The sequence below is a fragment of the Triticum dicoccoides genome, chromosome 1B (genome assembly GCF_002162155.2).
Source record: "Triticum dicoccoides isolate Atlit2015 ecotype Zavitan chromosome 1B, WEW_v2.0, whole genome shotgun sequence".
NCBI lineage: Eukaryota > Viridiplantae > Streptophyta > Magnoliopsida > Poales > Poaceae > Triticum > Triticum dicoccoides.
This window is the reverse complement of record NC_041381.1, coordinates 153,431,766-153,446,027: the sequence shown is the minus strand read 5'-3', so window position 1 is coordinate 153,446,027 and position 14,262 is coordinate 153,431,766. Positions and strand designations below refer to the sequence as shown.

The 14,262-nt window shown below is 41.7% G+C and overlaps 1 protein-coding gene and 1 pseudogene across 1 annotated transcript in view; both read left to right on the top strand.

Moving 5' to 3' along the window:
• LOC119350251 (zinc finger CCCH domain-containing protein 4-like) overlaps positions 1 to 2,646 on the top strand; it is a 3,629-nt gene extending 983 nt beyond the window's left edge. Inside the window, exons 2-4 of the mRNA XM_037618174.1 lie at positions 750 to 936; positions 2,162 to 2,335; positions 2,472 to 2,646. Coding sequence (XP_037474071.1) covers positions 750 to 936; positions 2,162 to 2,335; positions 2,472 to 2,646 — 536 coding nt within the window. The remainder of the gene's footprint in view (positions 1 to 749; positions 937 to 2,161; positions 2,336 to 2,471) is intronic.
• Positions 2,647 to 2,864: 218 nt separating this feature from the next.
• LOC119324665 lies at positions 2,865 to 10,446 on the top strand (annotated as a pseudogene).
• Positions 10,447 to 14,262: the final 3,816 nt, after the last annotated feature.

Genomic DNA, 14,262 nt, shown 5'->3' with positions numbered 1-14,262 from the left:
CGAGGGATTGGGAACAACTCCGGAGCGGGGCTACAACTTCGATTGAAGCCTTGGTCTCGGGGACCTTTGTTCTCTTCGCATGTTTGAGAGGAACCTGGATGGTGGAGGATGAAGACAACAAGGGCTCTGGGCCAGGATGCTGCTATATTTTTCTACGGCAGTCATTGCTACAAATTTGTCTCGGATTCCCCTTTTCTTCGTATTTTGAATTCTGATTTCCTCTGCCGCTAGTACGTGAGGATTTTGGAGCAGAGTTTCGGCCGGATTGGGAACACAACTCTAGAGCGATTGAACCTTGGTCTCGGGGACCTTGCTCTCTTCGCAGTTTTAGGGGAAGTGGATGACGAAGACGGCAGGGGTTTTGGGCCGGGATGGTGCTATATTTGTCTTGGTCGATGGCGACCCTTCTTCTACGAATTTGCCTCGGATTCCCCATTTCCTTCCTATTTCGATTTCCTCTGGCGCTAGTACATGTGGAGTTGCTGAACAGAGTTTCAGTTCAGATTTGTTCGTTGATTGTTGCGTCCGCTTGTTGGAGATTTCGTGGAACGCTCTGTGTTTGAGGGGTGCAGCTACATGCGTCGCTTCAAGTTTCATGGGGCTGATTTCATCCATATGGCTTCTCTCTTCACTTGATGCCAACACATTCAGTCTAGATTTTGACATAATTGTCTTGGGCTCGGATGTAACTTTCGGCCTAATTATTATATACTGATAATGGATATGGTCGCTTGTTTATCTCATTGCAGGAAAGAGCTCCATGATTCCCCAATTCCTTCTAGAAGAAAACCTGGAGCCCATTATGTGCACACAGCCTCGGAGGTTTGCTGTGGTAGCCATTGCTCAAAGGGTGGCTCATTCTCGCAAGTCGATGCTAGGACAAGAAGTTGGATATCATATAGGCCACCCAAATATGAAGAATCTCACCTCAACAAGGTAGCTCCTCGTTGTGAATCAGTGGCCCCACTCCCTAATATTAGGCAGATATCATTAGAATGTTCCTTCTACTTCTGCGTTGATTTCGACAGACATTATTGTGCAGGATACTTTAGCTTAGGCAGCCCCATCATATATACTCCTGAAACGTGTACTACCTAGAGGAAGCATTTCAGCAATCTTTTGCATTTTGTCAAAAAATATTAAAATGTCATATAGATAAGTGGTCCGGATCTTGCAATGTCTAGGACCACATCCCTATGGGTACCAACTGCGTTGCTATAATTATTCTACCATCTGATTATTGTCGACTATCTAGGATCTGAAACTTTCGTACTTCACCTGATACTGCTGTCTGCTGCAACTTGCAAGTGTGACAAGTGACATTCTCAAGACACAGGACAGGGGATCAGTCCATGTCCTTAGCCTTACATTACATGGTTTCATGCTATAGCTGAAACTAGAGTGGATCTTTGTTATCTTGATACCAAAAAACCACTGTATTGACATAGAATGCTTAGGAGCCTTATAGAAATCAGTACAACTATCTTCAAAGCTGAGCTGCAGGCAGTATAGATTGGTCTGGGTTGGTGGACCCATGACAGCTGAAAATGGAAATCATGCTATAGACATGTATTCCTTCAATCCTTGTTGTTCATTAATTTTTGATATCTCCCTTATATATATGAATTGTGCATGCACTTTTCATAGAAGTCATGCAGACATGATTTACCATTCATAGCTATATCCAGTTATCCACGTGCATTAATGAGTTTGTTCAATTCCGGCTTTAGATTATATTGGCAATTCAATGCCTATTATTCCAAAATAAATAATCCATATGCACATATAAATAAATTATATTGCTTCTTATCTTTTAGGCTTGTAGTACCTGTCAGTTTGGAGTGTCATTCTTACCAAAAAAATATATACATAATGTCAGTTTCTTCATCTCCATTACACTGAAGAGGTAGGAGATGATTTGGACAGTTAACCTGCAGTTCATTTATGTTGGGAATGCCACCATTATGACATCTTAATCTCTACTTCGAGCTTATTTGACTCGAAATTTCCAATTTTCCATCACATAGCCTTCTACTTATTTGAAGTATCTTAATTACCTGAATCTCATGATCCATCCTTACCGGCTTGACAATATATGGTAAATTGTTTGTGCTGCATTGCTATGGAATGACTTTTAGACTTTTTTTAATGTATGGATCAGGTCAAAAATTGTTTTCAAAACAGCTGGTGTTATGCTAGAGCAAATTCGTCAACACGGCATTGCTGCATTGCAATATAAGGTTATTATTCTTGATGAAATTCATGAACGGTCTGTGGAATCTGATCTTGTCCTTGCTATTATCAAGCAGTTTATGATGGAAAAGAGTGACTTCAAGTAAGTACTCTGGTAACAAGCATTGGTGCATTCTATCCAATTTTTTAATAATATTTATGTTTTCTGTCTACTGTGGAAAATGATCTTAACTCCTTCCTGCTGATTGCTAATACATATTATGTCACTCTTCACATAGGCTGGTTTTGATGTCTGCCACTGTTGATAGCACACGATATGTTGATTACTTTAAAGATATTGGAAAGGTTGAACTGATTACCATCCCGAGCATCCCATGCACTAACACGTTCCAGAGAGAAGTCCATTATCTTGGAGTATTTAACCAAAAACTACCACAATTCACGGAACCGTGACGAAAAACTACCAATTTACGATTTTGTGCGAAAAACTACCATTTTTTCATTAATCCTTGACTAAAAACTACCATGTCTGAGAAGTGTCCGTTTTGGCTCTTTTAAACGCGTTTCTGACTAGTTGGGCCCACACATAAGCGGGCTAAAAAAGCAATCGGGTCCCTAGTTTTCTTCCAAAAAAGCAATCTAGTCCTGTAGCCAGTCGATTAGAGACGAGGACCGGGGCAGAATCGCACCTTGTAGCCCTGGCCGGGGCGGAGCAGGACCCAGCGGTCGTGCGGCGCCGCCGCGAGGCCAAGGCCGGGGCCCTCCTCGCCGCCGTTGATGGCGCCCTCCTCCTCCACCCCCATTCCCCAGCCCCGGCGGAATCAAGATCGCTGCGCGGGTCGGGCGGAAGGACGGAATGGAGGAAGCTTCGGTGCCCCTGCGCACGTCGGTGGCCGGCGGATTGACTTGGGCGGCGGCGGCTTGCCTTGCGGATGAGGTGCGGGAAGGAGAGGATGCACTTCGCGCTCCAGAGCGGGTCGTTGAGGTCGGCGCCGTGGGCTTCGAGCTCTGTGGCCAGCCCGCCGTCCAGCACCAGCCTCCCGCCGCCGGCCTCCACCCACCGCTGCACCGCCGCGCCCGCGGCCCCCTCCTTCGCGTCGTTGCCGCCTCCGCTCTTCACCACCATCCTCCTCCTGCCGCTGCCGCTGCTACAGGACTGGATGTGCTCGCCGTGCTGGGCCTCGAAGGAAGGACTGGATTGCTTTTTTGGAAGAAAACTAGGGACCCGATTGCTTTTTTAGCCCGCTTATGTGTGGGCCAACTCTGTCAGAAACGCGTTTAAAAGAGCCAAAACGGACACTTTTCAGACATGGTAGTTTTTAGTCAAGGATTAATGAAAAAATGATAGTTTTTCGCACAAAATCGTAAAGTGGTAGTTTTTCGTCACGGTTCCGTGAATTGTGGTAGTTTTTGGTTAAATACTCATTATCTTGAGCAGGTATATACAGATTCTTGCTCGAAAATGAAGTGAATTATCCTCGTTCACTGTCCCTAATATACCCCTCGTTGCATGATGTACCTTCTAATTTTCAATGTCTGATTACCAAACATGCTGTAGTTTATTTTGTAATCTTTGTCTCATATATTTTAGAATTTTAGAACGGATTTTAATCCTTCTGATATATTGCATAGCCATTTTAACATATTGTAGCATTATACCATAACATGCCAACTTATTTCTATTATTATTATTGCTGCTATCACTAACAGAAAAAATGATGGTAATAGTACTATAGCAGTGGTGGTAGTAGTACTATATACTAATAATAATTAGGTGTTTGTTACCTTTCCTGGTCCCTGTTTGTTGTTTGTTAATTTTTCATACAATCAATACATTAGGTTCACACCTTCTACTTTGCTCCCCTACTATTTCTTATTACCTGATGCAACGGAATGCAGATTGATAACATGCTGAAGATGGATTCTGAATCACTGTCGACAAAGTATTGTGTTGGAGAACATTTTAAAACAGATGCTGTTCTTAGTCCTGACGTGTATCATCTTATCCACACGTTATTGTTGCACATACACCAAAGTGAACCAGATACTGAAAGGAGTATTTTGGTTTTTCTTCCTACATACCATGCATTGGAGGAGCAGTGGGCTCGGTTGTCTGGTTGTTCAACTTTGAAAGTACATATTCTTCATCGCAGCATTGACACAGATGAAGCTTTGGAAACTATGAAGGCCTCAGAGTCTTGCCGAAAGGTACAAGTTGTTACATACCAATTTAACTTGGTACAACTGCATCTTTTCTACATGGAATATTTGTTCCTACTTTCAAGCCATATGTGTGGTGTTAGTAGCGTAATGCACTTGCCTTTATGTAACATAGGAGTAGGGTATGTATTCTATGGAGTATTTATATGGAACTGAATTTGATGATTGAAACCTTGATACCATGTGGAATAGCAACTTGTGTATTCCAATGTTCTTTAAGCCAAGTACAATGCACAGGTGGTATGTAGAGTGTACCACAAACAGGAAGCCCAGACCATCTCTAAGATATAATATCACTATCATTATTTGCTAAATGCCATTGTATTGTTGCAATGGCTCATTGCTATAACGACATTTCTCTCCATTTTCCTACAATTGTTCGGTAACATATGATTCCAATTTTTGTTTATTTTTCCATCATTTGCCTTGTCCAATGTAAGGACCAGGGACCAGGGACCACTTTTTCTGGGGGGATAATAACATCGAAAATAAATGAATTCTGATTTTGGGAGGTGGTGTGCTGGAGGACCTTTGTTTAGGACATCGTAGCATCCAGTATCTTTAACCCCCTTCTCTCATTTGGAGTTGCTAATCATCATCATCATTAGTAAGTTTGGAACAAAATTGGATCAATATAATTCATAGAGATCAGTTACATTTATACGGTAGCTACTTTGAGGATCTTTTGGATCACAGGAATCACCCAAAAAATCAATCTTAGAGGTTTTCCATAGATCACTAAACCTAGCCATATGTCGCATCGCATGGGGGAAAATTCTACAGGATAGATCCATTCATAGGGTCTAAGCACGTGGGGAAAATTCTACAGAATAGATCCATTCAGATGGGGCAAACATAAAACTAGCCATAAGTTTTGTATTTGACCCCTAAAGTTTGCATCGTAGCACCTGTTAGGCTGTTACCCTCTCGCACTTCACATTTTCGGAACACGGAACCGTATTTTGATCCTTGGCCCCAAGGGCACCGTCATGGCTGCCCCCTACTGTTATTAGTCTGTAAATCGTCTATGGTAACCACATAAGTTTATTTGAGGGGAGGGAACTACACAAATTTCAATTTAGTGAACATAACAGGATGCATGGGAGGCGAAATTTAGCATGGATACATAAAATGTTTACATAATTGGAGCAATGTCCTCTTATCTTGTAATTTAACAATCCTTCCACGGACTCATTCAAATATTTTAATTGCAGGTTATACTGGCCACAAACATGGCCGAATCGTCTGTCACTATTCCAGGAGTTGCTTATGTTATTGATTCCTGTAGATAATTGCAAGTCTATTGGGACCGAACCAGGAAAACCGACTCAACTAAGCTTGTATGGATTTCCAAGTCTCAGGTTAGTATCACAGATATACTGATGCTATTCACTTTTAACTTACTTTTGACCCTCATGTTGAAACTAGTTATAACTTTTTTAGGCTGAGCAGCGGAAAGGAAGGACAGGCCGAACCTGTGATGGCCAGATTTTTCGCTTGGTAACAGAGCCATTTTACAACGCTTTTCCTGATCATGAAAGCCCTGCCATTTCAATGTTATCCTTGAGAGACCAAGCACTCATGATATGTTGTGCAGAGTCCATAGCTATGCATGACGACCCCATTGGTAATTCTTTCTCTGCAATTCCACTAATCTTGCTTGATGTTTCTGTGCTCGGATTATGACAGTAAAATGAACCGCCTTTGCATCACTGTGATTCACACAGCCAAGGAATAGTGAACTATAGGAGCAGTTCTCAAATTCTTTGACATTGATGCACCCACCTCACTTGTACCTATCTTAAGAGTTCAGTATCATCTTTTTTTTTTCAAGTTTTAAAAACTTAGTCATTGAATTAAGAATTCCTGTTTTGATTCTCACTATGTTTACTACTCGTATTTAAATATTTTACCAGTGTCCCTAAGTGCCTATTTTTTTAACACTTTGTACATCCTTTGATATATAGATGGGGACTACTAAATTCTGTAAAATTTGTTACGTATATTTTCGAGAAAACGCAAAGCTTGCATCTCGATAAATTGGATAGTTATAAAGTGTATTTACAAGCCCGAGTGAGTGAGGTTACAATAGTGTGCAAAGAAAATTAATGGAAATTTGTTACTGAAGTTAAAAGAAACACCAAATACTTCTCTGTACAAGTTAGTAAGATCTTAAAAACCTTAGTACATGCATTTGAAAACAAAACATATTTGGGTATGTGGGATCATTCATTACTATACACTGTCACTCTTCTTCGTATATATCTATATTAATGTAATATTCTCACTAACAGTCACTTGTTGGCAGTGCTGCTGCAAAAAATTCTCAATCCACCGGAATCCAGTGTTATTAAAGATGCTCTAGATACTCTTGTTCAAATTGATGCATTTCAGCCAGCATTCCCTGGAGGGTATCATCCCAGATTTTATGGCTATTTGCTCGATAGTTTGCCGTTGTCATTTCATGCTTCTGTTCTTACCCTGAAATTTGGTGAGATGGGGTATCTCCATGAAGGAATCCTGATAGGCATTATGTTGGACATTCAACCACTTCCTATACTGCAACCTTTTGGTGATCAAGCATTGGTATGTTCTAGTTACTTCAAGTGACATGCTTGTATCCCCGTGTTCTTTTAGTTATGTATCCTACTTTCTGTTTTACAGCGCAAGAAGATTAGAGATGATTATTTTGATGAACGTACCTTCCAACAAATTAGCAAGAAGGAAGCTACAGTCATCGCAAATCTCCGGGCATATCAGTTTTGGCAGCGTATGTTTAAGGTACATCTTGTCTTATGTGTAATAAAATACCTTGTGCATATATGTCTAGGACATTTTTGGGAGTTGGTTATTTTTATATTTGTAATCTTAACTTTCAAGTCCTTTTTAGTAACAATTACACGCTCATTCTCTTTTCGTACTATCTTTTTCTGGTAATACCTTTCCTAATACTCCCTCAATTCCTAAATATTTGTCTTTTTAGAGATTTCAAATGGACTACCACATACGGATGTATATAGACATATTTTAGAGTGTAGATTCACTCATTTTGCTTCGTATGTAGTTACTTGTTGAAATCTCTAGAAAGACAAATATTTAGGAACGGAGGGAGTAGATGACTATTTCTAGGATACTATATCATGGCCCTTAAGTGAATATTATTATTGATGAAAAAAATGTATATATTTTTATTTGGATTCTGTTAACACTATTTATTTTTCACCAAAGTTACATATTCTAATTTTTTCAGGATAAGTTTCGTCTGGAGTACCTGACAAATGTTTCCAAGAACCAAGAATCAAATGCATATGAGATCTTGAAAGTTGAACAAGAATGGTGTAGATTACACAATCTCGTGCTGAAAGCACTTAACAACATCTCCAAAATTTGTATGTCCTTTAACTTGCGATAAAAAGTTTCTGAAGTGTATTTTGATTGCACAATTTGCATCTATTGATGTGTGTCAGGTACTCTAACATTATCATGGTTTTCCACTAAAAGTTTGAAAATGTGTACATAAGATGGTGGAAAGTGTTGCCTGCTGTAGCCTACTGTGTTATACATCAGCATTTTGTGTTGCAATAAAAAATTAAAATATACATAGTTGGTGTGAGGACCTACTCGTAGAAGTGCAAATATCAAAATACTTTTCCAAGAATACAATATATGGACATTTCTTGGTAACTCTTTCTTTTGAACAGATGATAATATTATGAGCACACTGCACCGGTTTAGGCCTCAATTTCTTCTGGAAATCAATCCTCCAAAGTACCTTCAGACCTCTGAATTCCACCATGAATGTCGTGATCCTGAACTGCCGGAGCCAGAGCATATGACTTCACTCCCGTTGGAAACTGACAGTTCTCACTTAGATTCACAGAGGTGTGCTGCAATCCCTTATATTTCTGCAACTGATTTTGGAGCCACTGACATTGTTAATACCCTCATGAAGGTTATTGAAAAGGTGTGTTGTATTATATCAATTGTATGCATTGTCAAGTTACCTGTATATATGACATAAAGTAGTATAAATATAATGCTTCTTGATTGGTTCACAGATGAAGATAGAACTTGCAGTGACGTGTGTGGACTACCATGATGGATCTAGTGAAACATACAGAGGACCTCTTAACAATTTATCCAATGCCTCGAAACGAGCATGCAAGTTCTTCCTCACATTAAAGGTGGACTGTTGCATTCTTTCATGCTATTATCACCTGCCCTTTTTTCCCAGCGCGTCATTTGCGGGATATATACGTTATTTGGTTATTTTTCTATGTGTTGAGTAAGATCTTAATGAAGGATTGCCCTAATTTCATATCTTAAATTGTAGTAACCACAATTTCTGCGACATAGTACATCATGTTATAGCCAGCCGGATGCAGACCAACTGAACTACAAACCTACATCCTCAATATTCTACTGCAACTACTTGATACACTTTTCCCTGCCTCAGCGAAGGACTTGACATGTTCCTTCATTGTAATATTAAATGTAACTCATTCATGACACTAGGAATAAAATGGTGGTAACAGGTCACATGACATTGACAGCAGTGATACTGTGCCAACATGCATTTCGTTAAAGTTATATCTAACTTTCCCGCAAAAAAAAAAGTTATATCTAACTAACTGAGAACTGAGCAGTAGCCTGACTGGAGTCTGAATGCCGTCAGGAATGAATTTCTGGTATCTCACCCGGGTGGTCTCTCGCTTAATATATTGTCCATGGCGGTCCTCGCCCATTGTATCTCACTTTTTATATCTACCTAACTGCATGTATATGTTAACTTGGTATTTTGACAACTCGATGGGTATGAATTAACATTTTTGCTTCTGATATGTCGTTCCTTTGATCAGGGTTGTAGAAATGGCGACTCTTGTTCATTTGCACACAATCTTGGCTCTTTGAGCTCTTCATCTGTTACTTCTAAAATGAATCCAGAAGATCCACCATGGCCGCAGGCTGACATAGGTTGGAGGAAGTTAGTGACTGGAGGTGAAAATGGTCACATTCTTGTCGTGAATGACAAAAATCTGAAGTTTTCCTCTCAACTTCATAACATGGTTGACATTACACCTGATCTGCATTTGGCTGAGCGTAATTTAGTTGCAAACAATCTGAGAAAAGTCCAGAATGTCGCTGATCCTTCTCATCTAACTATTGGAGATGAACATGAACTACCAGTTCCTTGGACGAGACTAAAGCGAATTATTTTGGTAGATGATTATGGTTCTGGTTCAACACTCAACCACCACGTCTTGCAGAAGTTCTTTGAGAATATTGCCATCAAGATATTGTCGGGACCATTACCTAGTGTGCAGATCATCTTGATCATGAGTAACATAAAGTTTGTTAAGATACAGGTACGCCATTTCTTAAGTTGTATCACACCATTACAGTGAATAAATCTACTGGATCCATGTGTCTTGTTTTGCATGTCTAGTGGTAGTTTATTTACTGTATTTATTTTCTGGTACATATGGCCTGTTTAACATCTGTGAATAACCTTCAGAATCTCAGCTTAGTCAACAGGCAACATTATTACATTACATCAGTCCACTGCTAAAAATGACAGACATTGGCTGCTGTTTTTTTATAGGTGGAAAAATTGGCAAGGGAGTGTTTCTTCGTTCTTGGTGAATCATTCCTGTTAAATGTAGCGCCTCTTAAGTGGTTTCCGATCATGGGCATCCGTCAACTTGATGGGCAGGTAGCAGGACAAGTTGCTTACGTTTTCAACATGCATCCTCCTTCGGGGGCGGGCATTCGGTGGGGCGATTTTGCAACACAAGAGAACTGAGCGCCAAGTCCTCTGCAGAGACTAGTTAGGCCAGTCTAGGTCATACGCATTGTAATAGCTAGGTCAAATCGTTTTGCAAGCTGTAAGTAGTTCTTTGATCAGGTCACCTTGTACAGAAATATTATGGCACAGTAGCTACGATGGGTACAGTAAGCACTGTTGCGCTGCAACTGCAAACTTGGGTTTTAATGTCGTCCCTGCTCTAATTTTTGTTAGACGTCCAATTGTCGTGGAAGTGCCTTGAAAGTTGTTATATGTTCATTTGGAAAGTGCCTCCAAGTCATGGAATCCCAATCTGTGATAACCATTATTCCCTCCGTTCCATTATGTAGTGCCTATAGATTTTTACAGAAGTCAAACATTATAAATTTTGACCATGTATATAGAGAAAAGTAGGTATATCTAGAATACCAAATGCACCTCATTGGATACATCGTGAGTTATATTTTCAGAATATACATGTTTGGTATTGTAGATGTAGACAATTTTCTCTATACACTTGGTCAAAGTTGGCAAAGTTTGACTTTTATAAAAATCTATAGGCACTACATTATGGAATGGAGGGAGTATATAACTGTGTCAGTTTGACCCTAAAAAAACTATGTCAATTTGCTTTTTAGAAGTCAATTCGGTTTTGACCTGGACGACTATGTCAGTGGCTGACCCGGCCTTGGATACTACAGAACACCTTGGATACTACCGTGTTGTAGTGAGTCCTTGTGCAAATGCAAGAACATCAAAAATATCAAAACTTCGAGAAACAACAGGAGCAGATCAACTTGGGGGAGGGGTGCATGAAACTTAGTAACGAAGAAGCTATATATACCGGATCAAACAAGAAACACTATATATGTACCTATACGAACGCACACCAGTGATCCGGAGTACTAAAGAGACCAAGCAATCTCTTGCTTGTACACAAGAAATAAATAGCACACATCAGTTTATTGAGCAAGTTTCAGAACAAAAAATAATATTCCGTTCAATGGGAACTATATGTATATAACCACGCAGGAGAGCATACATAGAAACGATATTAAGCCTAGGGGTAAAGTGCATCTCAAATGCTATATACACCCTCCGTTCCTAAATATAAGTCTTTTTAGACATTTCAAATGGAATACAACATACGGATGTATGTAGACATATTTTAGAGTGTAGATTCACTTATTTTACTTTGTATGTAGTCACTTGGCAGGGGTCCTGGTTGAGAAGCACGCCGGACTGGTGGGTGCCCATACCCGGCAGGCGTCCTGGATGGGACCTCAAGTCTTTAGATGTTTAGGTTTGGCTGCGTGGTCTGTTTGGTATTAGGCCCAGACTTTCAGCGCCCCTACATCAACTGGATAGGGATAGCGACGGTTGTTGCTTAGTTTGGTGGCTTTAGACTTATTGTTGTATGACTCTGTACGGTCTTGTGTCAATAATTAATAAAGTGGCCGTATGCATCGTCCAGATGCAGAGGCAGGGGGTCGTCCTCCTTTTCTAAAAAAAAAACTTGGTGGAATCTCTAGAAATACTTATATTTGGGAATGGAGGGAGTGCAATAGAGCTATATACCAGTCTAAGACAGCATGAAAAATTTCCCCACCCATAGCACGTCCTTGTAGCAAGGGCGGTAAGTAAACGATCCTTTGACATAGAAAACATCTTGCACAGGGTCTTTTAAGAGCTCATGTGAGTCGCCAAGATACTGCATCCTCGACATGTCGAGATAATACACTACCACCGCCCAATCAAGTATGAGGATGAGTGCATTCTTGTGGGGATGGAATCCCATGATCCTACAGTGGGCACCCCATTCCGGCGGCTTAAGGTGGACAGCTCCTCCGACCACGTTGATGAAGTTGTCATTGTCTGAGTCCCAAAAATATTCAGAGTCATTTGTTGTGGCTTGGTCCTCCTTCTCTTCCAAGTTATCATAATCGTCATTGTAGCCTATGCTAGTCGGTCCAGTCCTGCTTCTGACAACACCCCATGTCACCTTGGGCTGTATTGTAAGAGGCTTAATCATATGACCGTGCGGGTTGAGGCTAACATCGTATGCTAGTGTCCAATCTAGTTGACCATCCGTCGAATCGGTTAACATCCATACTTGAAGATGCAATTCGTCGACCGTCACATAGTGAATCCCTCTTTCGTAGTTTGCTAAGATGGAATTCCAAGGCGACGTGTATATGCACCTCGTGCAGGGTTTCCCAGGGAGTCTAACCATGTCGTAAGTTCCCTTTGACGGACGTAGGATCGTGAGGATGCTATAGTGGCAATGCATGTAGAGCGACCTACGCCAGCACTCAGAAGACCACACCGTTTGGTTTCTAGGCGAAGTGGTCGCAAGAATGTCATAAAGGTTCCCTGGGGCACAATACCCAGGCATGAATTCTCGTTTCTCCCATTGCCAGGTAAGCGACGAGAACAATTCCAAAGGCAACACATGCTCCCTCGGCTCCTCCTCCTCCTCAACGACCTCATCTTTCCCTTTCTCGAGCGTTGAAGCCTCGGCTTGTTTGCTATGTTGTGCTGATACATCTTTCTCGAAGACAAACACGTCGAAGTGCAGCGACACGGCCGTGTCAAAGGCGAGGGACATGGCGTCGACAGGACTCTTCATCGAAGGGCGCGGCAGCTCGGCGTACCGCCCGGTCGGGCCGGGTCAGATAGAAGTAGTTTGGATACATGGCCAACCAGCCAGTCATGACACGCAGGCCAGCCCAAAGATAAATAGAGAAGACGCCAGGGTTTAAGAAGCATCCCGATGTCTGTGCGCCAAGGAGGAAGCTGTAACCCGAATCTTGGACATCATAACGTCAAAGGCCTCGTGGTCCGCATCCTTAGTCAATGATCTCCACTGCTGCAGGAATATCCCAGTTTTAAATAAGCAATCAACAGGATTAGCTAGGAAGATATGTTCAATGGTAAACTTGTTTCTAGTGGTCCACAACGACCAACAGATCGCTGCGAACCCAACCAAGAAGACCCTTTTAGAAACCCCAGATAAGCCGTTGACCAATCTCCGTAGATCCACAAAGCACGAGGGGTTCCAAGCCACTTGAAGCCAAGAACGGGTACAACTCCACACAAATTTAGCCAAAGAGCACCGGAAGAAGATATGATCAGTGTTTTCAATGTCCCCACACAAGGCGCATCTGTCCAAGCCCGGACCGTTCCTTTTCCGGATTTGATCCGCCGCAGGAAGCTTCCCATGAAATGCTTGCCATAGAAATATTTTGATCTTAGGTGGGACACGGGCACTCCAAATGCACTTGAACTTGGAAGTGGGGGAGCCCGAAATAAGTTTAGTATACACATACTTAACCAAAAAGCGATCAGAAGCAGAATGGGGCCAAACCACCGAGTCCTCTTCCTCCGAGAGCAACGGGAAGCAAGCAATAAGATGATGCCAGTCTTCCAACTCTTCAGGAGATAGCGTTCTACGAAGGTCTAGATCCCAATTATTCAGCGAGAGCTCAAAGATAGAGATCTCCGGATTAGGACAGTAAGAAAACAAGACCGGGAACGTCACCGCAAGGGTGGCTTCCCCGCACCACCAGTCTAACCAAAAGCGAGTAGATTTTCCATTCCTGACTGTAAACTTGACCAAAGATTGGAAAATCGGTTGGACTTTAACGAGTTGATGCCAAAATTGGGAACCACCGGAAGATGGAGCAAACATGGGGCTCAACGTAGGGAAGTACTTAGCCTTGAGAATGGTGAGCCACAACAGGGTCTCCACAAAATACATGATTTTCCACCACCACTTTAAGATGAGGCATTTGTTCATGACACCAGTGTTAATAATGCCCAACCCACCAAGGTTTTTAGGTCTGCAGATAAACTTCCATTTCACCATCCTATATTTGCGCTTGTTGTCCGCCGAATTCCAGAAAAAGGCACCCCTGTGCTTGTCAAACCCAACGTGGGTCCCTCCCGAAAGGAACATGGAGAGGAGGAAAGGCAGGCATTGATTAGGGCGACCTTGCCAGCTTGAGTGTTGTAGCGGCCTCTCCACGGCAGGACCCGGTTGCCAACCTTAGTAACAATCGGAG